General features: G+C 41.0%; 1 protein-coding gene across 1 annotated transcript; it reads right to left on the bottom strand.

The window, feature by feature from the left end:
• Window positions 1-2: 2 nt before the first annotated feature.
• Dhc98D (Dynein heavy chain at 89D) lies at window positions 3-27,065 on the bottom strand. Its single transcript, XM_034324376.2, has 58 exons — window positions 26,825-27,065; window positions 26,687-26,765; window positions 26,478-26,622; window positions 25,808-26,191; window positions 25,687-25,742; window positions 25,387-25,620; window positions 24,867-24,974; window positions 24,507-24,808; window positions 24,286-24,442; window positions 23,962-24,225; window positions 23,196-23,386; window positions 22,544-23,139; window positions 22,190-22,483; window positions 21,962-22,111; window positions 20,625-20,845; window positions 20,410-20,559; window positions 20,093-20,350; window positions 19,841-20,028; window positions 19,504-19,783; window positions 19,187-19,431; window positions 18,878-19,124; window positions 18,058-18,330; window positions 17,553-17,983; window positions 17,007-17,170; window positions 16,598-16,945; window positions 16,150-16,541; window positions 15,960-16,097; window positions 15,662-15,852; window positions 15,357-15,532; window positions 13,998-14,251; window positions 13,411-13,938; window positions 12,368-12,526; window positions 12,049-12,309; window positions 11,731-11,985; window positions 11,266-11,533; window positions 10,152-10,429; window positions 9,812-10,076; window positions 9,529-9,743; window positions 9,267-9,455; window positions 9,014-9,208; window positions 8,469-8,923; window positions 7,637-7,832; window positions 7,363-7,579; window positions 6,977-7,289; window positions 6,392-6,686; window positions 5,483-5,943; window positions 4,548-4,828; window positions 4,335-4,489; window positions 3,339-4,091; window positions 2,941-3,279; window positions 2,247-2,448; window positions 1,620-1,924; window positions 1,260-1,563; window positions 909-1,120; window positions 680-847; window positions 437-616; window positions 219-365; window positions 3-149 (listed from the first exon to the last, which is right to left on the bottom strand). Exons 1-58 carry the CDS (start codon window positions 26,935-26,937, stop codon window positions 3-5), a joined length of 14,772 nt encoding a protein of 4,923 aa, XP_034180267.2. The 5' UTR covers window positions 26,938-27,065.
• Between the last annotated feature and the right edge of the window lie 30 nt (window positions 27,066-27,095).

Here is a 27,095-nt window from a genome sequence, read left to right on the forward strand (position 1 = left end):
ATTCAATCCGTGTTTAATATTAAGCAGACTCCCTGTAGCACCCAGTGTGATATGTGTTCACTGGTAGCAAGATTCGCTTCGAACACCAAACCAACTCCCATCGCGTTTCTTCGATTGGATGTCGTGTACACCGGTGTTTTGAAAGTATTCTACGATTCATAAACTCGGTTATCGAATGTCTATAAAACAGCCTGTGATTTGATTAATTAATGCGATACCTGAAGCCTGATTCTGTGAGCTTCGACGGGTACTACTATAAGTACAGGTAATTCTTCAACTAGGATCTTTGGGTGCGACCTTTTCAGACATTGTTCCTCAAGGTCCCATCTGGCACCTTCCAGATACAAACCACTCACGTAACAACCCTATAGAGAAAAATATGAATAATTAAAAAGAAATTATTCAAGTTCATTCTAAGGGAAAATTGATCACGTACCTCGTCGGGTCTGTCTTCTATCTTCTCCGGTATAGTATATCTTGATACAGCTGTGTACATGAGAGAGTGATCGAGGGACCAATTATTTCTGCGACAGGACATTTGGATAAGGGCTGCCAGGTACGTTTCCGGTATGTGTAGACCGGCTAACCAGAGAACTATTGGCTCGTTTGTGCCCGCCTGAGATATAAGGAAAAGATTCGTCAGTGATGGAAATAAAATATTGTTTCAATAATAATTTACCCAATTATTATATTGTTGTATTCTTTTCTCAAAATGCTCCATCCATCCAGCAAGAGTTTTCTTGGTATCTGGTGCTAGTTTGGCCCACTGTTTTGGTAGTACACCATTGTACACAGCTGTAGAAATACTTTCCAGGGTGGTATCCATACCGATTTCTCCAGCAACAGCCTATAATTTTGTGCAATTTCAATATACAATTTACTTGAATAATTAAAACTCGAAAAGCCACCTTTCTTAGTTGAGTTAGAGTTCTCTTCATTGTACGAATTAGCTTGTTGAATCTTTCCAATTCTTGGAAAAGTACGATAATGGTTGGAGTGACAGAAATCCCATAATTTTTCTTTATTTTAATGATATCGAATTCTGTAGGGACTTTGTTTAATATTTCGTTCGCCATATTGTCGATAAACTCGTCCTTGCTTATTCCAGTACCACTTACTTCTAAAATATTAAAATTTTTAATTGCATTTTTAACTTTTCATCATGTATCATAGATTTAACGTTGACCAAGCTAATTAAAATTAATTGTTGAAAGATTGTATTATAAATAATGTTTGAAAATGAATAAAAGTGTGCTTACCAGTTTGTGGTTGCAACTCTATGAGATTGCTCCACATTTCTTTCACCGCATAGGTGAAGTACCCAATTTCAGCGTTTGGATGGAGTCCAAAAACCTCTGGAGTGTTCACCAAGGGTAGTTCCTTGATGAAATTCAGGTAATCATCGTACTCTCCTTCCGGTGGTATCACGTAGTCCACGCGTTCGTCGCGGTAGAAGTGGAAAGGTTGAAATTTGTCGAACAGAAAGTCTCCGAAGTACTCGTCCATGTAAGTTTGGGAAACTCGACGATCGTAATTGTCTATCACTCTTCCGCCGTACATCACCTAACGATTTTAAAAAGAATAGAAAAATTTAAGAATCTCGATTCTTCCTAACGCACCTCCCCTATTAAATATTTCAAGCTGTTCCAAGGAATCCTGATCTCTTTCGTCGACAATGCCTTGGTTAGATAGGTATTCAAAATTGTGGTGCAAACATTGAAGTCTGACTCGTTGAAATCGTAATTTATATTCCAACCAATCTTGTCGTATCGTCTTCTCTCCTGAACAACGGCGTGATAGAAAGCCAATACATAAATCAAGTGCTTGTAGGCAGAATGCGGACAGCTTTCGATCAGCTGGGGTGTCATCTTCAGATAGGTGTTCTCAAGGTTCAGTTTCAATCCGCTTGGTGGTTCGGTGACCACTGAAAATTGATAAATATTTGTAGGAGAGGAGAGAAAAAAGCGTTTCGTCTCGGGATCGTCTGTCAGACTCGTCCAGTGAGGCTAACAACAGACGATCCCTGCTCCAGACACCTATCATACTGCAATTCGGAAATTTATATTATTCTAATTGCATGCCGGGCGACCGCTAGCGAGAACGCTGTCATCTCGCCGACCACCTAGCGGTCCCCGGCCCGAACTAAAGGCGTCCGGGGAGACGAAACCCTCTCCCCCCTCCACTAAACGCCTACATATTTCAATAATTTTAATTGCATTCAACATTGTCTAATTGTCGTGTAAAACCTTTCAATGATTGTTGTAATATTCCAATTGGAAAATTTGGCGTTGGATCGGTGGTTAACCAGAGACGAAAATCAGGATGGGGTTTCCCAACGTTTTCCAATAACTTCTCCAGTTCCCTGGTGAAACTCAAAAGCAAGTGGCAATTTTGAAACATCAACCACTGTCCTCTGTTCACGGCTATTTCTAACAGCTCCACTGCGATCTGAAAGATCAGAAAAAATGAAAATGTAGGAGAGAAAAAGGCAGTGGGGCTGACAACAGACGATCTCTGCCCCAGACACCCCATCATACCGCAATTTGGAACGCACGCGGGGCGACCGCTTGCGAGAACACTGATCCACCAATCATCTCGCCGCCACCTAGCGGTCCCCAGCCCGAACCAAAGGCGTCCGGCGAGACGAAACCCTTCCTTCCCACCACTAAACGCCTACATTAATTTATAATTAACGTGATATCTATTTAATAGAAACGACTAGTTCGGTAGGCCTGCCCCAGACACCTATCGTACCGCTCTTCGGAACTTATATACATCCGAACGGCATGCCGGGCGAGCGCTTGCGAGAGGCTCCGTTCAATCTCGCCGCCATCTAGCGCTCCCCGGCCCGAACTCAAGGCGTCCGGGGAGACGAAACTCTCTCCCCTCCACTAAACGCCTACAAAAGATTGCCAAGAAACGATGGTTAACTGATCTTACCTTCTCCTGGCCTTGTCCAAGAGACAGGTACTTGAATTTTCCTCCTCCGCAACCGTACCCATCCGCCAGTTTCATCAGTTCCGATGATGGATCCGAACCAGGACTCAGGATGAAAACAATGGGCATTGTTGGTGTGCTTTGTTCGAAGATCAGTTCGAAACTTATATGCGGAGGAGTAATGAATTCTTCTCCCATGATCTCGCTTATGTAATTGACGATGCCTCGATAAACACGATCGATACGGAAACATCGTATCAACATCAGTTTTTCAAAAGGTTTCAACTTCGATGAATAATCCAGAGGATAGTTCTCGGATTCTGGGGCATCGCTGTCGTACCACTAAAAAATGAAACACCCCTTTCTTCGTAAATTCAACAGAATCATCTTCGATCACCCACCTTCTGCCACTCTTCAAGTTGTTCCTCCAGCTCGTTAGGGAGTTGTCCAAAAACATCGGGAAAGTCATTGCTCAGTTTAAGTACATCCGCCCATCCAGTCGCTGGTAACCAGTCGGTGGGGTTGATTTTCGACGCTTTCTCCAACGCGATACTACCCTTCACGAAGAAATCCAACTCTCCTTGAGTAAGCTTCTCCTGATCCTGTTCCAATTTAATACAGATTTGGAAAGAAAAGAGCAATTTGTGCCTCTCAAAGATGCCTGTGCAACCATAGTCGTACACGTTCTTCGTCAGCATAGGAATGATGTTCTTCAGGCGTTGCTGAAGAGTTGGGTCAGGCAGCGCTTTTCTCAACGAATAAATGAATACTTCCACGTAACTGATTAAAGAGTACTGATACATGGAATTCACCATCGCCATGTCCGCCAAAACGAAGAACAATATTGCTCCTCGTTTAGCTACTGGTCGATAACCGTCTCGAAGCTTGTTCACGTCTGCGGCGGTCACCTCGCCCAGATACAATTTTGTCATCACCTCGTAGGCACTTGATTTCGTGTTTTCCAATGTTTCCACCAGCTCGATGTTATCCAGCATGTTGCCTTTGTTCGAGGCAATTTCGAGTAACAAGCTGTCCTCCAATTGTTGAAGTAGATTCTTGTTCTCGCTGGTTTCTATGATCAGATTTTCGCGTTGTTCCTCGATGTCTGGCCTCTCTGTTCGGACGACCACTGATAATAGCTGGTCTTCAAGACCCTAAAAGTGGCGACAGTCAATATGTTTGAATTTTAACACTTTGAACGCCGCGGTACCCATATATGGGTGATGCTTGAATTTCAATAAAAATCCATCAATTCTTTGATTTACTTAATTACTTGCAATTGTGGATAAAAATATAATGAAATATTTTAAAAATAATATACATAAGATTTGGGAAGATTTTCAATGGTTTTAGCGTGGCAGTCAAAGTGTTAAATGAAAAATAAAGAGTGGACTAACCCCTATGGTCACCATATAATTAATGATAGTAGCCTTAGCGTATAAAGCAGGATCGAATATGGGATTGGACATCTTCGTGGTCAGATATAGCCGGAACTTTGGATCGTAATCTACTTCCTTATCACCGAGGAGGACAAACATTCTACCTCCAGACACTATACAATTAAATTTCACGTTAATTATTGAGAGAGAAAGTGAAGCTTAATCGATTACCTTGGATGTTTTTTGATAGAACATTATCTAGAACAGGATCGACCTCGTCGACGTCTTGAAACAAGACTGGTAGACCGTATTTTATCGCCAGTTCCACTTGTTTTAAGAAATCAGCATCTATGAAGGATAAAATTTTCAAGTTCTTCTTTTGTTCCTTCTTTTTTATCCAATTCAATGCCTGTTGCTGCGGGTCGATGCACAGAGGGAATCTTGACGCTCTCGTGGTCAGGATCCCATTTTGTACGGACAATTCATCGGGAGGTAAACCTTCGGAAGTCCAGCTGGAATAAATGTAGGTCAATTAAGATCTCGTTAAGTGATCTAAATGGATAAGTTGATCAAAAGTACCCTTGAGCCTATTTTATTGAGCTATACATAATTTTATAGCTTATCAAAAAAAAAACTGGTGCACACCAAGTTTCAACCCTGTATCTCAACCGAGAGGGTAGTTACAGGATAAGAAAGAGAAACTGATTTTCCTTATTTAATGGTATTCAAAAAATCTGAAAAAATTCTAGAACATTCTAGATAAGTCTCTTTATGATTGTGAATTTTTTCAGATTTTTCGATTCCGAATCCTAGACGTGAAAAATTAAAAACGCAAAAAAGCGTCGAAAAATTGAGATTTCGAATAGAAGCTTTCGAGACATTAGATTTTTACTTTTACAGTAGTTAGATATTAGCATGACTGGTGTCCACAATTTTTTGTAGATTTTTCAGTCTGGTGCGCCGTGTTTAAAAAAATCAAAAACCGATATTTTCGACATATTTCCTAATGTGTTAGGAAATAACTATCTCTCGGTTAGGATATAGGGTTGAAACCTGGTGTACAACAATTTTTTTTTGCTAAGCTATAAAATGATATATAGCTCAATAAAATCGGCTCGATGCCACTTTTGACCATCTTAGACTGCTATACCCTTTCATCATCTTACGTGCTGATTTGAACGTCGTTGCTCAATTGACTCTCAATTCGAAAAGTCTCCGTGAAAGGAATCTTTTTCTCGATTACACTGTTCTTCCAATCTTCGTAGAGCATTTTATTTCGATACTCGTAAGAGAAGGGAGCGCAATAAGCAAGAAATCCAGCCGAGAGGACACAATCACCGACGATCTTCACAATTTGTTCGTGTAAGTTTTCCAATTCCTTCTTCCACCGTTCGTTCTCCGAAGATAAGCCGTTGATTAATTTATCAGCGGCTATCAAGCGTCTTTGAAGAACATCCGTTTCCTCTTGCAGCTTTTGTCTCTCCTCCATCGCTTTCTCGTATTTTGCGTTCAGTTCGGATATCGCTTTCTCGAGCTTCTTCAATTCACGCTCTTCCCTTTCCAAGGCTTTTCGAGCGCGTTCCGATTCCGCTTCCAACGCTTTTACGCGTTCTATTTTCGGTTTAACCTGGCATAAAGGTGTTAATTAGATCCGTATTGGCAGACAGTGGCGGCTCGTAGCTAAAATTAGTGGGGGTGCTGCTCCAGAAAATTTGTAGCCTTTGTTTTAAAAACCAGCACTACGGGAGGGACAGTGCTCTCTCTACTGCGCAGCTTCGCGCGCAGCTCCCTATGTGCGCATGCGCACACAGTCCAACGCCACGCCGCTGGAACTAATTGTAAGTCCACAGTTCCATACAAAGATTCTTGTATCTTTTTCATAAACTGGGGGATGGCTACTGACATTAAGCTTAAGGATTATATATTGTACAAGTATAAAGAAAGAATTAAAGAAAAAAGGACTCGTTATATTAAATGTTATCGATAATATCAAGTGGACATAGAGGGTGCTGCAGTTCCACAGTGCCTATACGCGAGCCGCCACTGCTGGCAGGTGTAAATTTTCTTTCTTCTACCTCTCTGTAAACGGCACAGTAGTCCAACACAGCGATTACAAACTTGTACAATCCGAATCCAGCTTTACTGATCGTCTCCATTTGATCCAGTTTAGTGGTCTTCTTCAGGTGAGCCTTAACCGATTGCTGTTGCTTAAGAGTGATCTTATCGCAGTTCATTTCTTGAAGTATCCTCAGGAACGCGGGATCGCTCATCATTCCTTTAGCACCTTTCCAAGATATGTCTTTCACACCTCGTAACATTGCCACGCATTCCGAGACTATCTGCACCGGTTCAGGCGGAGTTGCGAAAGATCTGAATTATAAATTATATTTTATATCAATTATTATTAGCCAACCCGTGTCTAAGATTGAAAATCTTGAGAAGGGGGCTATAGCATTTAGATTTTCTGAAAGTTGTCGAAAAAATTCTTGCACCATTATGTTTAGTGGATCAAAATCTCAACGAATGGCCGAAACAAATTTTTTTTTTGCCTCTTCCGGTAAGACCGGAAATGACCGAAAAAGGGTTGACTCTAGAATGAAGCTCGCTCTAGTTCACTTTAGCTTGATTTAGTCGGAGGAGAGGAAATAAATGAGACATACCTTATTTCGGTAATATCCGCTTTCTCCAGTTCGCTCAAAGCCGCCCTAGCAGCGTCAAGGGCCGGTTGAGCCTCGGCCAACACTTGTTTCGCTTCCGTTTCTTCTTTATTAATAACCTTCTGTTGATCTTCTATCTCCTTCCTCTTCTCCTCGCTCAGTTTCTTCTTCTCCATCGCAATATCCGTGCTTTCACCAATGGAAGTCAATAATTGCTCGCAATTCTTCGTTTGATCCGCTACTTTAACCCTTTGTACCGCCAGAATCTCATTCAGATCGTTCAGCGTCACCGAAGCCTCGGCAATTTTCTGTATACCTTTTTATTTTCACCCACGTAAAAATAATGAATTCTTTGTCTGTTAAAAAAAAAAAACAGTTTTTATAAATACCTCCAGAAAGACGATCACATTGGGAATTTATATAATCCTTCGTCTCCACTAATAAATTCAGATAAGAATTGATGAAATCTAGGTAATGTTTCGGTGTTACGTAGTTTCTTCTGCGCAATTTCGTCTGGAAATCAATTGTATATTCACGGACGGTCTTGTGAACGTACACCATGTGTTGAACCAACTGTTCTGTATAGTCTTGCGGTACATTTGGATTCTGAAATGCGTAAAAATTAGAAGAAGCGTTTGAAATGAGATTGTTTCAAACGCGTACATCTCTGAGAGTAACGTTAGCCACGGCTACCAGTGCCTGCTCAGGCCATGGAAATATCCAGTCTATGGTGGTGCTGTTCACCAGACCAGGATAATTACGGCACCTTGTTCTAAGAGCATCTCCGGATGGACTCATGGACAAAGCGATACGCAAGTTTTCCAAGCTAGTTTTCACGAAATATGCCCACACGCTTTCCCTGAAAGAAGGAAGGAAATTTATTACCATTCGCTTGGTTTATTAACACTTTGACTGCCACGCTAAAACCGTTGAGAATTCCTGTATATTATCTTTAAAATACTTCATTACAATTTTATCCATATTTTCAGGTATTTAAGTGGTACCTCGGTATACGACCTTAATCCGTTTCTGATGTTTGGACTTATACCGAATAGGACGTATACCAAACCAACCTTTCCTATAAGATGTAATGTAAAAATGATTAATCCGTTTTTATGTAAAAAAAAACTTCTATTGGTATTATATCTACATTAATTTTTCCTCTTTTATTCAAGAGCATCCCTTTTGTATGTAAGAGTACTAACCACTAGGGAAGTGGTTCACATTACAATATTCACATGATATTGTAATAATTTAACAAATTTACTTATTGTCACTCTATGACAAATTGTAAATTAATACATTAAAAAAAAAACATTTCCTCGCAAAATTCACACAAAAAATTTATGTCGTATACCGAGATACCACTGTATTTCCAATTAGGTAAATCAAAGAATTCCTAATAATATAAGTGATGGATTCCTATTGAAATTCAAGCGTCGCCCATATATGTCTGACCTGGCAGTCAAAGTGTTAAAATCAAATTACACTTCACTTTGTGACACCAAAACCAGCCTCCTTCGCAGCATTCCTGCAAGAGTTTACAATTTCATCCTTGTCTTCGTCGGTGAAGAGAGACGGTACCACTCCGGTCATCAGCATATTGTTCACCAGCTCCAAAAAGCTTTCGTTGATGATATGAGACGAAGTGAAGACGAACACTATCTTCTGATTATTAACGCCCACCATATTGTAAAGATTCTTCATGTCCTCCCGAAACGAGGCTTCGTTGTAACCACGCGTTAAACTAATTTCGAAGGTTCGATAACCAGCCGCATAGGAGGCTAGGTTTATCACCGATCTCTTCCCACTTCCCCCGATACCGATCACTAGCACGTGACCCCGGTGCATCCTGAGTGCACGGTGCACTCTGGTCAAGTGATCGAGCGCATCGTTGAAGAGGACCATGTGCAGAATTGTCGCATTCCTCTCGTTGTAGTCTTCAAAAATCTGCTCGCAGATTAATTAATTAATTAATTAATTAATTAATTAATTAATTATCGTCATTTGATTAGTATATAAATTCTCTTCAACTATCACCTCGAAGAATAAATTATACACAGCTTCGTAATCCAGCAAGTCTTCGTAAAATCGTGGTTCATCTTCGTTAATCGCATTTCTAAAATCACCAAACAATAAAGGATCCCTCATGGCATAGGCGACCGTCTCAGAATCCTCTTCCTCCCATCGCTCTTCGATCTTTTCCTTTATGTATCCATCTACCAGATCTTTGTCCTAGAATCGACGATGTTTCATATTAAATCGTCAAATATATTATTCAAGAATATGTTACCTCTTTACTGATCAGACGGTCACATATGACCCTGGTAAACTCGTTTCTCCAGAGCCTGACGATCTGTTTTACCGACGATAGATAATCGGGATGACTTTGCAGAAGTCCTGCAGTGATCCTCGACAAATCTCTCATGTTGAAGATGTAGTGAAATTTGCTTGGCGTTGGAAGCAGTTCCTTCGTGATAATCTAAGATCAGCAGAAGAAATGATGTACGGTATAAAATAAAGAAGATCGATGAAGTTTAGAAAGGAGGAAGAACCTGATAGAGGTTCAGCGTGATTTGCACCAGGTCAGCGGCGATTGCTTGCACTTCCTCCGAGAATATTTGCAAGTGTCCGGATAAAATACTTCTGTAAATATAATCGAGAGTTTCGTCGGAGGGAAAGGTGACGTTGTATACAGAGAACATGGAGATAAATCGGGGATCCACTTCGTTTCTACCACCGCCAGGTTTCCCCATTGCTGCCAGGTAACCTGGGAAACAAAATCGTATAATAGATACTTTTATTCTATGTGCAATTTATTTATGTAAGCGAACGTACACATGTCGTTCATGTACTTGAACGATAGATCCTTTTCCCGATCGTAGAATCCTCCTTTTTCGAACAGGAATTTCAGCAAAGCGATCGGCTGCTGAGTGCCATAAGTGTCCACCAATGGCATGTTCATGTCGTCGATGAATAGCAGCAACTTTTTTCCAGGCGGTGGACCATAAATTTCTCTCGTTCGTTTCTCTACAACTGCTTCTATATTTCTCTGCACGTCCATCGAACTCGTTCTCGACGAGAAATTGATCAAAAGCTGTTTCTGTTCGGGAGAAAAATAAAAAGATGCAGTTTCTATTTATCTTCGAAATAGAAATTTCTTCCTGCAGATGCTTACGTATTTATCTGTACTCAAATTTCGAAGGAATTCATTGATTATCGCAGTTTTCGAGGTACCCGTTTCTCCGACCAAAAGTGCTGGTCTGTCGAGATCGCTCATGGTTTGAATGAACCATATGGCTCTCGAAGTATCAACGGTTGGGACTAAAATTTCCGAAAAATGTTTCTCTCTGTCGTGAACGTATTCGGGGACCAAAAATCGCCATGGAATCCAAATATTCTTGTTTAAGTCCAGGTAATAGTCGTACAGTGTGCTCTCAGTCACGGGGATGTACCCTAAATTGTCATTTTTTTGAGATTGAGATTTTTGGAGATTGAAACTGGCGGACTGTCACTTGGGAAAAGGTTTCCCAGGTCTTTGTGTTTTCAAGGGCTATATATCTTGTTCGATCGAACTCGAGGGCTGGCAATAAAAGGGACTATTGCCAGAACCTCGGTTTGGTCGAAGGAATAGCTAAGCGCCAGGGCTAGTCCTCGAAGGCAAAGGGTTATTTTTCCCCCCTTCCAATTTTCTTGTGGCCAACCGTTTAATTTCGACGGAAAAACGGTAGAAGGTACCGGACCAGTCGCCACGAGCACTACGCACGCATTGCACCATTATTAGCCAACCCGTATCTAAGATTGAAAATCTTGAGAAGGGAGCTATATAGCACTTAGGCTTTCTGTCACTTTTGTACAGGCCAAACGGTAAGAGTTATCGAAAAAATTCTTGCGCCATTGTGTTTAGTGTGTAGCAGTCGAGAAAACAAACTGTGTTTCGTCTCGGGATCGTCTGTCAGACTCGTTAGTGGAGTTGACGACAGACGATCCCTGCCCAGATACCTATCATACCGCGGTTCGAAACTTGTATTTATTTGAACCGCATGCCGGGCGACCGCTAGCGAGAACGCTGTCACCTCGCCGCCACCTAGCGGTCCCCAGCCCGAACTCGAGGCGTCCGGGGAGACGAAACCCCCTCCACTAAACGATTGCGACAAGTGGGTAAAAATCTCAACGAATGGCCGAAAAAGCGTTGGCTCTAGAACGAATCTCGCTCTAGTTCACTTTAGCTTGTTATTTGTTATCAGGTGTCTAAATCCTTATGCACCTAGGTCACATTCTAAAAAACTTACGTATGGTCGCTGGTTTCTCGACGGTATCTTGAACCAGCATAAAACCAGCAGTCTTTTTCACGTATTCGTCGAAACGTGGTTTCTCATTGATAACCAAAGTTGCTCCCAGGGACCAATAACAAGCTTGAATGTACATCGCTTCGATAATTTCCTTTCTATCGAACAATGGCTCTATCACAGTCATTTCGTCTCCTTCGTTTTCAATCATAGGAGATGCCTTGTCTGAGATCTCCAGAAGACTGTCGAACACGTAACATAGTTGAGTTACCTGAAATAATTATTCCATACTTTTCTTATTTAATTATCCTGAAACTTAAAGCGAATTCGTCAATCGCTTCTCGTTCGCCCTACAAAGATCGTCCGCGTAACCGAAGCAAAGTCTAGACATTGCAATTTGCCTGCTCATTAATTTCGAACTCGCCATAAAAAGGCGAGTTAATTAGCGTATAAAGGTCTAATTGTTACCATGTTTAAGCCGGTTTGCGGTATGATCATCTTAAGCGGCGTGACCGCCTGCAGGCCAAGCATTCCTTCTATAATGAGCTTGATCGCCCCGTCAATGTATTTCTCGTACATTCCACTCAACAATTCTCTATCCGATTCGATCTTGCCCCGCATCCATTTCTCCATGTACGGATGATAACCCAAGTTCTTTGGATCTACGTAGACCATTCCTGCTCTGGATACCGTGGCCGGTGAGGCGTACTGCAGGTCCCCTACCTTTTAATGATAAATTCATTGAAAATTTATCATTATCGTGGGACATTCATCTAATTTATATACTTCGAATAATAGACTGCAATGATTTTGCATCTTGATCCTTTCTTGATTCGCCAGAGTAAGCAGTTTATTATCGTCCATCACGGAGTTCATATTCTCGATCCATAAAGCATCCACATCACCGTCGAACAAAATATATTTTCGTTCGTCTTTACCAGTGCCCATAGGTTTATTAACTTCTCGAAAGATTTTACTCAAAAGTCCATCCGTCCAGTCTCGTGTCACTGGATCCAGTACCCCGTACAATTCGTTCACAGTGCATGCCTTAAATGTATTATATTTTTATTGCTGATGATATATACCTTGATGAAAAATGAAATACCTTTGGATTCAGGGTGTATAGTTTGGTCGGTTTATCCAGACGAGTCTGAGCTTTACACAGGGTATCGATCACCACTGTTTTCCCACCCCCCGTGGGTCCAACCACCATCGTGGAATGTCTAGTCATCATCACTTCGTATAATTGAACAACCTTGTCCACCTAATTGAAATAATATATTCATCGAACCGTTGTATAAAATAAAATTGTTATATCCGAAAGTACGGTATACACGGGTTTCAGAGATGTGCGCGAACGCATAGGCCGTAATTACCGGTACGCGGCGCCAGGTGAGAAAACAATTGCGGAAGGGGGGGGGGGGGGGGGGGGTCACCGTAAGAGAGACAGGACAGAGCAGCGAGCACAAAAGCACGAGTGTAGAAATGTGTCCCAGAAAGAGTGTTAGCCCCTTAAGGGGGTAGACACGGGTAATAGTAGCGCGTTGACATTACCGGCAAAAATGGGCCTATTAAGGAGTTTACGGGAATCGGTTATTCGTCCCTATATGGAAACATTTGGGACTGGGTGAGGGCTTTATTCGAAAGAGGAAGGTCCAATTACCCTTCGCTCAACTCATGATTTCAATCACAGCACTCTTTTAGTGGCCGAAAAATGCTTCGATTCTGCGACTGCATTTCGTCGATTTTTTACTATTATCCGTGTCTAGCCCCTTAAGGGTCGGTCCCAACCACTCGACGTGTGGCAGAGCAGCTGATTTAAAGGTAGGGTCAATGAACTTGCCTAAGTCGATCGGGACTTAGGCCGACGCTGCCGTTCCCGAGCCCGTGCGCTATGCGCGCTCGGATTGGTCAGTGTTCTTCCTTAATAATTCAAAAACGAAGCTTTAAACATTTTCGCAAATGTTGTTCAGAATCACCCCAGCTATCACCGCTTTAAGCGGCTTGCACTCTTTCTGGGACACCCTGTATAGAGATAATAAAATAAGTGACAAGTGACTCTGGCATCCGAAGGATTTTCACACCGGACCCTTCCATCTGGTCTCACTTTTCCGACAGACACCACAAAAGTAGAAGATAAATAATTACTTGTTCAGAAAGCACAGAGTATCTTTGTTCTTCGAGCACCGCATTGACAGCCTCGTTAAAATCAGGATAATGAACTCTGGGACAATTGAGGTCAGGAAAGAGATCAGCGATCAGTCCCAAAAATAGAGGCACGTCGTCGTAGATGAATTTCGGCAAATTCATATCTCTGAGGGCTCTCATGAGCACCACGTTCTCCGGTAGCTCGCCGGAAGTTCTCTTCAGTTGACCGGCCATATTCAGCACGGATTTCAGTGCTCTAAGTCCGAAGTCGTAGTGATTCTGCTTGCTAAGCTGTTCGCGAGCCAAATTGTACAGGACCGTCATCTTCTTGGCCAGTACTTTGGCGGTCAAGAAGCCGGAACTGAACAACTTTATCTGACAAATCAGCTCGTTATCCGGGACTATGCAAACGACGGGCCTGAAGAGCGCCTTCACCGATTCCGGCAGTTCCGTTCGACCCGCGTATCCGGGATTCATCGTAATGAATATACCTACTTTCGAATCGAGCACGATATCTTGACCCTCGAACTATAAAAATGCATAGTTGCATATTTTTATAAATCAATTTTTCTTTTCATTATTTATACCATGAATCTGCTCGCGTTCGCCATCAGAGCTGATCGTATGGTTTGTAACTGGGTAGAAATAACTGAAAGTACAGAGATGTCGATTCGGTTGAATTCGTCGAAACAACCCCATGCACCACATTGCGCCAGACCGCTCAGTGTCTTCCCTATAGCCACGTAGTCCATCCCTTCGCCGCAATTCGTCACGATGCAGAGTAGTCCTAACGCTTTTGCCAGGTCCTTCGTGGTCTCCGTTTTCCCTGTGCCGGCGGGCCCTGGTGCGGGACATGGGATTATTAACAACCTTCTAATTATTAATAACCCGTCAGCCAGGTATAAATTACGTGGCATTTGAAGCGTTAAATTAGCCGTGTAACTGCGAACGCTTCTCTTTATGAATATACACGGTGTTCCCGAAATCGTGGTACGGCACAAGTTTAGAATATGGGACATGCCCCGCAGGGGTGTGTCCTATATCTTTTTGTAGCTTATCACATAAGGTGTTCATATATGTGGTTCATAAGTGCCACAAATTTTTTTTTAAGTGATACAATACTTTTTTTTTAAAAGTAAAATTCCAGCCCTTTCTCAGGAGCCCTGCTTAAGAGGAGGGCGCCTCCTATTGTGAACAATAGAGGGGGTTATGGGGGACACGGTGGTGGTGGTTTCACTTGTAGGAGGCGTGGGAGTCGGGAGTTATGGGGAGGTAAATGATCAGAACATTCAAAATTTGTGACTGAAGCATTGATCTTTTTTTTAACACGCCCTCAGAGGACATGTCCCATATTCTACACTGCAGTCGCTATATCTTGTCATTGTGACAGCTTTAGAGACACTAATAAATTTTTTGACATGTGCAAGACATCGCATTATCAACGACCTTGATATGTGTATAAACATAAATAGAAGTAAGGACGATTGGCCAGATTAGGTAAACTAAGTGTAGCAGTCGAGAAAACAAACGGTGTTTCGTCTCGGACCGTCTGTCCGAGTCGTCAGTGGGGCTGACAACAGACGATTCCTGTCCCAGACACCTATCATACCGCAATTCGGAACTTCTATATTATTCGAATTGCATGCCGGGCGACCGCTAGCGAGAACGCTGTCATCTCGCCGCCACCTAGCGGTCCCCGGCCCGATCTCAAGGCGTCCGGGGAGACGAAACCCCCTCCACTAAACACGATTGCGACATAAGCAAATCGTTAAGTACTAGTTAAGTACACGCATACCTAACGAATATTCAAACTCGATTTTTTCAAAAAGGAAACGTCATATGAAAAAATTGTATTCTTTATTTTCTACTTATTTTTGCACGAGGAATTTACCCCCATTCCGGTTGTACCACGATCTCGGAAACACCCTGTATATCACAAGTCTGACCTGCGGGAGCACCTCCAAGGTGCATCGAGAGGGCTTGTGTAATCGTTAGGTATATCCTATCCGTTAGAGGTGTAACAACGAGTCTGCCATTAAGACCCATGTACTCGTAACCGTATTCGAAAGTGCCGGTGCACTGGTGGATCCATACATTGTCCGGGTCACGAAGCCAATAAAACCTTTGTAAGAAATTTCCGTTCATGTTAATATAATATATTGTTAAAATACTTTCAACTTTCACGTTGCAATCGTTTCGGAGAATGTATAGAAAAGAAAGGTATCGTTCTATGGGTAAATTGATAGCACACCTCAATTGACTTTCCCATTCGAATTCCGAAGGATCCATGATGGTATCTCTAACGAAACCTTCGATTATGTCTCGCATGTGAACATCCAGGGTTAATACCATGTCGAATTTCTTTCGATCGTTGTTCGTCAGTGTCTCTCCACCCATTAACGTCACCACTTCGTTTAGTTGATTATTCAGTTGCGAGAGATACTGGGAATAAATAATATTTGAGATTCTTGGATTTATTTTTAACCGACTTCGAAAAAGGAAGAGGTTACTCGATTCTATTTATCTGTGTCCGAATCTTTTGTACATACCTCTTTCATCGCGTACATTTGTCCCTTGGAAATCTTCTCAAACACGTTCTCCACCTCTGCTGTCCACCATATCTGATCAGCCGCGAGGATCATCATCCCTTGGAAATCGAACATCCATTCTGTCCTCGGTCTCCTTACCTAAAGAACTTCCTATAATTTTTTAATAGATTCATCTTTTTAGAAGTATCACCTTTCCATAATCGTAGACGGCTTTCTTCGTCAGATATCGATTCGATTTCTTCATCTCCTCGAGAGCAACCCCCATCCATTCCTCGATTTTCCCTTCGGCTAAAACCGCGTTTCGAAACTCCATAGCTTCTCCCTCGCAGGAAATTAACGCTGTGGTTATCACCCGATCGCTGTTGCTGTAATCGAAGCGAAATTTCTCTAAATTGTCGAACATCTTCCCCACGTGTTCCTGGATGGCTGTTGGTTGACCACTTCCAAGGATGGTCAGCAATTCGTCGTCGCTGAGGAAAGTGAATCTTGAGAAAACTACCCTTTTGCTGTTCAAGTAATCTGTCAGGGATTTTTGGCATTTGTCGAGGCCGTGTATCATTGCTTCGAATTCCTCCTTTCGTCCTAAATAACGAAGCAATTAATTTATTCTACTCTAATTCAATTTATTCTAATTGTACCATTGATTGTGCAACAGTCGAGGACGTTTAATCTCTTTGAGGTGTCCGCCATTACTTTCTTGAACGTTTTATCTATGTCATCGAATTTCTTCGCCTCGTCCGGTAATTGCAATCTGATATCACCACCCACGAAGATACCCTCGAGGTATAACCATTTTCTCTGGAGCTGTATCCATAATTCCAGATTCTCAGCGATCGTGTGCATCGTGATCTCCCATTTTTGTACGGTGTTCAAGAAAGGGCCGATGAACTGCGAGGCTGCCATGCCATTTACGTTCATCATATTGTCTTCTAGGACTTGATTCAATTCCTCGACTGGTCCTAGAATGAATCCACGATCCTCGGTGCCTGGGAATAGAAAAATTCTTCAACATTTTATATTCAGAAAATTAGAAAATAATAGCAGTACCTTTCATATGTTTCACCACCGTGAATTCCATGTTCTTCCATACTTCGGCTAATTCTTTCAACCCTCTTTCTATGGCGAGCTCCTTCACAGCGTTCATTACAATCTCCTTGGCAATGTCTTGATATTTTCCCAACTCCATCGCGAACATATTTTGCAGGGTGAACCTTGAAGACCGAATGGTCCAAGTTTACGCTTCATCTTTTAACAATTGTTATGAAATTTGTATCGTTAACTCACCCCCTCAATATTTTTATTTCATTCTCTTCCATATTTTTAAGTCTTTGAAAAATTCTTTTTATATAAATAATAAGTAAAAAAAGATTCTGTAAAAGAGTAATTATATGAGGTCTTAAGATTGTCACAGATAAAAGATAATTAGGTGGCTGAAATTAATTGCTTCTGCAATGTCCAAAATTATATTTTATCATAGACAAAAGAAAATAATAATATAAAAATGGAAATAAAAAATCTTGAAGACACACATTTAAAACACACTGAAAACACTTCGCTTCGTTTATAATTGTTCAATTTTAATCATCCTCGCACCTGTCGGGGTCCATATCGAAATACTGTCCAGTTTTTTTCATCAGTTCTTTCCAATGTCTTTCGCGCATCGCTTCGTTTTTCAATTCGATAAACAACGGTACGGAATTCTTGAAACTCTTCATGTTCAATTCTAATGCTTGCCCGATGCTAAGCTCCTTCACGAATTTCGACAATTTTCGAAATTCTCTGATGAAGTGATCCATACCGTCGATCAGCAGTTGAGGATTCAGGTTCACCCATAACGTTTGAGACCAATCATCCCTCGCATTTCTTTGCTGTTTGTATAAATCGTACAACAATTCCATGCCCTCGTAATCTTTTTTAACTTTCAAGAAACTCGAGTAATCGGTCGCTGGAAGATCAAACAGCAACTCCGAATTGATCATACTCTGGCGTCTGTCTTCTAGTTGAGCAATCTTCGCACCATATTCCTGTTGCACGAATACAATGAAAAATATTTCCAAGTTTCGTGCAAAAGAATATTGAATTTTAATTCTGAATCTACCGTCATTTTGACCAGTCCAAAGTCAAGATTCTCTCCGACACTGCCAGGACCATTCTCCTCGAAATCCTTAGCAAATTCTTTTAATTCTTCCAAGAAATGATTGATCTGTTGCTGAGTCATCTCTGAAAATCTATCACAAGTGCTTTCCAGAGTGGAGGCTCTATAGAGAGCGCCCAAATAGAGCGATTCCCAGTCGTGTTGCAATTTGTGAGCCATTTGTTCGTCTTCTTCGGGATAAGGTATGTGGTGACCGTAAAAAGTTCGAAAAGTTTCCTAAAATAATATTCAAACTTAATACACTTATACCTAGCTATACGGCATATTTCGCTATAACGGCCTTTTTTAATTATGGCACTTTTTCGATTTTCGGCCCACAATGTTATACGGCCAAAAGAAAAATGCTGTTTTTATAGGAAATAAAAAGAATAAAATGCTTCATGAACTAAGAACTATATTATTTTATAAAATTTGCAACAGATCCAATTGAATTTGTATGGGTTTGTATCAAAATAATTGATTAGTTATAGGGCTTTTCGCCTTAGGACTTTTTCCGGAACGTATCTTATTTTATTTAATTATATTTAATTATATTTAATTAAATTTAATATTAAATTAATTTATAGATAGATTTATATTTAATTATATTTAATTAAATCTAATATTAAATTAAATATCCGGAATTAAATTAAATTAAAGTTCCGGAAAAGTTGGTCGTAAAGCGATATTTAATTTAATATTAAATTTAATTAAATATAACATTCAATAATATTAAATTTAATTTAATAAATTATATTTAATTTACAAAGTTCAGAAAACGCACCTGATACGTACTGATACGAACTTCCGCTTGAATCGCAGTTTTTTTAATGTCAGAGATCGCTTGCATGACCGATGTAAAACGATCTAAACCTGTGATCACGATTTCAACTTCGCTTCGATATTGTTCAATGATCGATTTCAAATCGTGCATCCCTTTGATCGTCTCTTCTAATAAGAAAGTTCCTAGCACTTGCTTCCATTCGTTGGCGTGCTGCTTCATCCCCGATAATAAGGGATCCAGATTCAGGCTGATAGATTTTAGAAATCAATTAATTTAATCGTTAGCCTACGATAAGAAAAAGGGGATTACCGTATGCAGTAGAGATCATGACGAGTTTCCATCTCGTTCACCTCGTCGAGAATGTTGTCGTAGAAAGTGAACTTCTCGTTGTAGTGAAAGAGCGTTGGTTCCGTGGCTGCAAACTTCTTCGCGGCCAAGTTTTTATCGAAAGTCCATAGATTACTGTATTTTCTCCATCTTATCAGATAGTGCCAACATTCTAACGTCAGTCTGTGCGCTGACCCTTGAATCGTTAGTATATTATCATTCACTATCTGCAAGGTATTTACCAAAATTATACACTAATTATGAAAAATAATGTACAAGGAAAATGAAGAATAATTTACTTGAATGCTCATCACATCTTCGAAGAAAGTAATGCTTGTGTACTGATCACTATTGTTTCGTTTGTGAGGTTTACAATCCAGACAAGTCCCATTCATCCATCTAGGGAATAATTTTAACGACTCCAATAGATTCTTCACATTCTGAAGAATGATGTTGTAAATGTCTCCAGGCGATGGTCTTAGAACGACCTCGGAAGATATTAGCACAGCGTCCACTTGAAACAGTGGTTTATTCGACATCAATGATTTGTTGAAATGCACCAGATTCATGGTCATAGATCTGCAATGATCATCTAATATAACGTATGTTAATATATCGATGAGAAAAATAATGTACATTATAAACGAAGAGAATATTTTCTTCTCATATTTTTCATAGAAAAGTTGCATGGCAGAGTTGCTTCCTGTGGATGTTCCCAATACTAAATTTTCTAATTTTATCAATGTTGGACTTGTCGATTGATAGGCCTTTCTCATCGCGGTGAGTAATTCTGTTCTTCGATTCTGTATCTCCTCGAAGTACGTCTTTAAAATAAATGAATTATACATATGAATTTTAATTATCCACGCTTTGGATAATTTTACGTACTTTGCAAGGCAACAATTCGCAGTCGTATAATTCAGGAGGAAGAATGAATAAATTATAAGTCTGAAGCTCGGTATTTATTCTATTATTCAGGTCGTCTTTCATACGGCTCACTTGATCTACGATAGAAATTAGACCTCTTAATAATTTCTTACAATTGTTTATGTAATCTTGTATGTTTAACGAGTTCCAAGTGAAACGTGTCAGTCCAGGCTGAATATGTTTCTCAATATCTAATAAATTCGTCTTTAATAGCAATATCTGCAATAATAATCAAATTAATTTATACTAATAAGATATCATAGGAGTTTCGAACGTACATCAGCTTTGTCCATTTTATCAATCATCTGATTGTACTGAGTAATCACTCTTTCAGTAGCTTGAACGTCAGTTCTCAATCTATCTTTCTGAATGCCAGCTTCTTTCACTATGGGGGCCAATTCGAAGCCCAACTGTTCCATCAATTCGGCCTGTAATAGCAAATTCTCAATATCCTTTCTAGAATGGATTGACATTATAATTTCATTGAAAGTACCTCACGGATAATATCAAAAATCTCCCACTCAAAGTTCACTTCGAATCGAAGCTGGCATTCGACGAGAATCGAACCGCTCATAAATTCCATCCAAGTGATCTTCGCCCCTTGAGGGCCTTGTTTCTCCATAGACGAAGATACAGACGTTTTCTGATCCTTTTGAGAGTCTGATTTCTTTGCTGGAAGGAGTTTCGAGCCACCGCCTACCGAACTAGTCGTTTCTATTAAATAGATATCACGTTAATTATAAATTAATGTAGGCGTTTAGTGGAGGGGGGGGGGGAAGGGTTTCGTCTCGCCGAACACCTTTGTTTCGGGCTGGGGACCGCTAGCTGGCGGCGAGATGATCGGTGGATCAGTGTTCTCGCCGGCGGTCGCCCGGCATGCAATTCAAATATACAGGGTGATCCTCTCGCTAGGGGACACAAAGGAACTGGCGAAAATGAATCCCTTGACCGCACCATGAAGACTCACAGAGTCGTCTCGGCCCGGGTAGATCCCCGCTGGCACGTGACAATACGGACCTCTTTATGGTGTGGTCAAGGGGTCCATTGTCACCAGTGTTCCTTTGTGTCCCCTAGCGAGAGGATCACCCGGACACAAAGGAACTGGCGCCAATGAACCTCTTGACCGCACCATGAAGACACACAGAGTCGTCTCGGCCCGGGTAGGTCCCCGCTGGCACGTAACAATACGGACCTCTTTATAGTGCGGCCAAGGGGTCCATTGTCACCAGTGTTCCTTTGTGTCCCCTAGCGAGAGGATCACCCGGACACAAAGGAACTGGCGCCAATGAACCCCTTGACCGCACCATGAAGAGGTCCGGGTACTGTCCAGAGATGAGATGTTGCGGAGGCTAAGGAATGCGGGTACGATTGGTCAGAGTTTTCTAGTCACGCGTTATTGGTCGAAACGCTCACACATACTAAGCACGCCGCTTGACGTTGCTGGTGTGGGTGCGTGACGACGCAACGTGGGTACTAGGCGAAACAGACCAAGTGCTCTCTTTGCCCCTCTGCCGTCCCGCTCCGCAACATCTCATCTCTGCACAGTACACACACAGAGTCGTCTCGGCCCGGGTAGGTCCCCGCTGGCATGTGACAATGCGGACCTCTTCATGGTACGGTCAAGGAGTTCATTGTCGCCAGTGTTCCTTTGTGTCCGGCTGCGAGAGAATCACCCTGTATAGAAGTTCCAAATTGCGGTATAATGGGTGTCTGGGGCAGGGATCGTCTGTTGTCAGCCCCACTGACGAGTCTGACAGACGATTCCCGAGACGAAACGCCTTTTTCTCCCCTCTCCTACATTAATTAATATTTAACTGAAATTTCTTATACCGAAGCTTGGTTTCGATAACACGTCTCCTTTCTGAACCGAGCCCATAGGGGTGGATCCAGTCGAGCCATAACGTTTGCTCTTCGTTTTCCTCGACATTTGAATAGCATTCAAATTCTTCGTGATCTCTTCACCAGGAAACATTAACAAACCTATAACAAATATACCCCCCCTTCATATGAACAAAGTACTTAATTATTTTATTAGATGATGCTGGAAAATTCCTTAACCTTTGTCTGGCTCAGAGCGTGCCATCTTCAGGATGCTCTTCTTCATGGTATTCATCACTACAAATTGCGCTTTGTCGGCCCACGTACGATATTTTGATTCTTCGAAACTTTTCATCTGTTTGGCTATCTCCACGTACTGGCTGAATGCCAGTAACTTCAGTTCGCTGTGCTTTAGCTCAGGAATGCTTTGCAGGGTCAGAGCCGGCATTTTTAATCGGTGAAATAATTGCCTCACCCAGTATATGGCACCAGCCATCGGAGGGTGATACGTTAACAGTGGTGGACTTCGTTTTCCTGTAATTAAAATATTCGTTTATTCAATTTTCTTCCTTTCCTAAGGACAATTCTTCTTGCCTCTGTTGTATATGCCCTCGACCATGCTGATCTCCTTGCTAAACTGCTGCATGATGACGTCAAACTTCCGCAACAGTTGCTGATAAATCGTCTGTCTGGTCTTGACGCTCTTGAACTTGAGAAGCACTTCCAGACCATCTTCAGCGCTAATTAGCGTCATGAAACACTCGTCGATGAAGAATTTCGCCTCGTTCTCGAGGAAATGGACTTCCTCGAAGAACCAGATCATCGTCGCTTCCCAATTGTCGCGATTGTACTCGTCGAAGATGTTGAAATCCGCTTCTAGGATAGGCGTAATCAACCTGTCGACCCTTTTAATGATGGTGTCGATTTGAGCCGGGTCGCTGATGATGGATTTCAAGTGAGGTCCAAAGATGTTGTAAAAATCTTGAAGAACATTGGCGATTTCGTTCAATCCATCGCAGACAGATGCGATGTATTCCGTTTCACGAAACAATTGTTTCTGGTCGAACTCCCAACGATTCCCTTTCCCAGAATCCTCGATTTCTTTTCGATAATCCAAGTAAGACAACTTCCAGCTCTTCAGCATCGTGCTGGCGTCCGCTGTCTTTTCGATAATCTCTTCCAATGGCAGTCTGTTTTGAAGTGATCAATGGTAGAATTTTGAGAAGACCAGCAATTACTTACTTACTTGAACAGCTCTTTGGTAGCCAGATTTCTGATGACGTTTTGACACAGCTCCCAGGAGATCCTTTGCAAAAGACCCATCATCTTGTCTTCGGAGGCATAATAACGAGATAATATCCATATCATTCTTAATCCTTCGGTCAACGATGGAATGGCTTGGGTGATCGCTTTGAAGGAGCTCGATTCAGCAATCAGCTGTTACAAAATTTTATATAACATATTATATTGTGTAGGCACAGTGCCAGTTCTACCAATATTGGTGCCCTGGACAAGATTATCGTGGCGTCCATTCAGGGGCTCAAAACTTTTAAGAAAAAAAGACAAGGTAATAATATGAAACGATGAATCTATAGTTAGAATGTAAAAATTGTTTAACTATGCAACAGCTTTATTAATCTAAACGGATATGAATGAATAAATACTAGGGACACCGGGCTGCGGCGCCCCCTATAGATCTAGCGCCCTAGACGATTGCCCGACTGCCCCCCCCCCCAATGCCGGCACTGTGTAGGCGTTTAGTGGAGGGGAAGACGGTGAGTCTCCCCGGACGCCCTTAGTCCGGATCGGCGACCGCCAGGTGGCAGTGGGATTGGATCTGTTCTCTCGCTGGCGGTCCCCCGGCATGCGATCCATGAATTCCAAAAATAGGAGTTATAGGCGTCTGGGGCAGGAATCGTCTGTCGTCGGCCCTACTGATGAGTCTGGCAGATGATCCTGAGACGGAGACGCCTTTTTCTCTCCCTATAATTGAATAATTTATTTCTTCTTACCTTGAAGTGTCTTATAATAGTCTGCAGGAAATTGTTATTGTCCCTTGCTTCGGTATAGTCCTTCCACAAATCACTGTAGAAGAATTCGAAATTCGAAGCAATCGGCGACATCACTCTATTCAATAGTCCTAAAATTCTTTTGGCTATGGGGGTTTTTAATTGCTCCACCAGCATTAACAATCCCGTTTCTCGGTCTTGCCAATATTCAATCTCTGCTAGGGGACCTTTATCTTCAGGCACTTTAGTGTGAAACGATTCCAAAACCTTAAATGATTATTTTATTAATTCGATGATTTTATTGAAAATTATTATTTGGAATTTTACCTTTTGAATATGCCCACCCCAAGACATTACCACCTCTTCAAAGTGATCGATCACTCCTTTATTCTTCTCCAGCATCTCGTCTGTAACTTTTGGATCATGGAATTCCATAATATCTGGCATCGTCAATAAAAGATCTCCTTCGATTCGGTCTATCGTCCTAAATAAAAAAGTAAATTGATATTCTTTTTTTGAAAAAAAAAATAGAGAAGATTAATACTGACCATTCAACTTTGGTGATCAGTTTCTTCAGATATGACAAGATATCGTTTTTGCTTCGATCAATCGAACGCCGCACGTCATCTGTGTCTTTTATGGCGGATGCTGTTTTGCTCGATGGTTGATCGAAGGTTGAAGATACTGTATAATCGGTTCTTAATCTACTACTTTTCTTTTGCGCCGCTGGTTTCTCTTCTTCCATTTCCTCTGTTTCTTTTACCAAACCATCACCACTGCTCACCTCGAACTTTTTAGACATCGCTATGGATACACTGCGAAACTCTGACGGTCTTCTAAGAATTGAACTCTGTCGAATATAATTTAGAATGATAATCAATTATTTTAATTCTTTCGATTATATATACCCGGGCCTGAAGGATATCGGTTAAATTCTCCTCCTCGTCTGTAGGTTCTTTCCGAATTTCTGCAAATTGCGGTCCTCTAAATTGATGTTCCACCAGTGGTTTAAACACCTTTGGTAAAAAAAGAAGGAAACCAGTTACATTTCCGATAGGAATAAAAACGCTCTTCTCTTGATTCAAAAGTTCACAGTGATCTCCTCCGAAGAGTCGCTATGGCAACCAGACCCGATATACATGGTGTCGTAATTTTGACTAAGTCCAAAACCCAACTTTCGAACCTCATATCTCGGAAACCAAAAGCGTGCACCGAATAATATTCAAGGTGGCTACTGTGGAGGTCAAGGTCTATCACCATACCAAGTTTGGTCACGATCCGATGAGTCTTCCCGGACGCGTCGGATATATTATAGCCTTTATCTGATTTTTTCGAGAAAAAGTCAAGAGAAGAGCGAGAAAAAATCAAGAGAAGAGCGAAACTCAGAGTAATTGAATTAGTGATTGTAAAAAGGCGTTATCATGGTACCTGTGCAAGCATTCTGTTCATCGAAAGCAAAAATCTTCCTTGCAAAGATCCGACAACCAAGTAATTCGTTATCTCTTCGTCGCATTCTTGGTACGAATCAAAAGGCGGTACACCCTCGTCCTTTGTTCTTAAAAAATAAAATAAGGTGACGTCGTGTAAATCATTCCTACTGCCATCCAATTCGCCGCATATTATGTGGAGAACAGGTACTTTCTCTACTTTTTCCACCATTTTCTGTAATTGTATTCAATTCGTTTATCGAATTTCCATTTGCGAATCTATGAAATATTAAATATATACTTTAGTTCGAATGTATTTGTGCTCCTCTTCAGGGGATGGCACGAAATTTATGCTCACTAAGGAAATAAAAAATATTTTCAATCAATTGATTAACAGTAAATTATTTATTTCATTATTTTACCAGAATCATAACTCTTGGATTCCTCTTTTTTTAAAGAAAACACTGATGGTTCTCCACTACCCATTTCCTTAGATTTATCGTCTCCTTCCTGCTGTTCTTCTTCTCCTTCTCGTTCTTCTTCCGCATCTTGTTCTTCTTCCTCCTCTACACGATATTCTCCTTCTTCTTCATCGTCTTCACCCTCGTCCTCTTTATCTTCTTCATCGCCAATTTCGATTACTTCGCTGACAGCAGTGGACGATGACTCTTTACTAGATTCAATAGTCATCGAAGACATTTCTAATTGTTTCAGCAGAGCTAGTGGATCGAGTTTTCGCTCCTGTTTGCTCTTCTTTATTTTTCTCCTACTTTTTCTGATTTTCTTTGATTCCGAATCCATTTTTCCTGATCAAAGAATTAATGAAAGTTTCTGTTCGAGTGCAGACAGTGAAGTTTTCATTCAATTTTTTAATAATAGTTTGTGCAGAATATTTTAGTGCAAAATATGTTTAAACACGTGCAATAAAAAAAAAAGAAAAATACAGGTTACCAGCATTTCGGATTAATCTACGACCTTTCCTTTTCATCGCGAGGGCTGTCAGTGCAGCCAGTTTGTTCGCCTGTTTGCCTGTCGTTTATTAATCGATTAAATAATTTGAAAATTCATTTTTAATGAACAGAAGCTACTTACTTTCCCAAACATCTATCTCTTGCTGAACAATCTCTGTAGTGTAAGTTGCATAAAAGTAGACCACCTTTCTTTCGATATTCGTCACTCCGTATAGATCGAGTATCAGAAAATTAAGAATTTTATCCTCAAAATGCCTATTGTTTGCCTGTCGTTTCAAATTCGATCATTTCTCTTTTTTCTTTCACGAAGATGTTTTTTAATAGACTTACGTTTAAAAGTTTATAGAAACTCAGGTCCTGACCAGTTATCCCCAAGAACTTCATCACTTTGTTTCTTATCCACATTAGTCTATGAAAATTAATCATTAAATTTCCATTTTCCATTATGTAATATTCCAAATGAAATACCTAGAATCCATTTGCAGCACAGAATGTCTACTTAGAATCGCCAAATCATTGAGCTCGTTATCTTCATCGCCCTCAGTGTCAGATTTTGTATTTTCATTCTCTGTTTCAGTCATTTTCTTCTAATATTTAAAATACTATTCGAGTGACTATTTTGTATTCTTTGAAAAATTATTTTCGCAAGATTGCACTTTAACCTACCACCTCAAATTCAGAATCGATTAAACTTGGCTACGAATTACAATCCCTGCTGTATCGATGTTGCCATGGAAAA

This window comes from Osmia lignaria, chromosome 9, assembly GCF_051020975.1.
Source record: "Osmia lignaria lignaria isolate PbOS001 chromosome 9, iyOsmLign1, whole genome shotgun sequence".
Taxonomy (NCBI): domain Eukaryota; kingdom Metazoa; phylum Arthropoda; class Insecta; order Hymenoptera; family Megachilidae; genus Osmia; species Osmia lignaria.

Excerpts from the sequence above, each read along its gene's own strand:
- Dhc98D (XM_034324376.2), bottom strand. The coding sequence starts at position 26,937 with ATGACTGAAACAGAGAATGAAAATACAAAATCTGACACTGAGGGCGAT. Across the intron at positions 24,226-24,285 it reads GGGGTGGGCATATTCAAAAG|GTTTTGGAATCGTTTCACAC; the intron begins GTAAAATTCCAA and ends TAATCATTTAAG. Across the intron at positions 14,252-15,356 it reads CCTTGGAGGTGCTCCCGCAG|GGCCCGCCGGCACAGGGAAA; the intron begins GTCAGACTTGTG and ends GTCCCGCACCAG.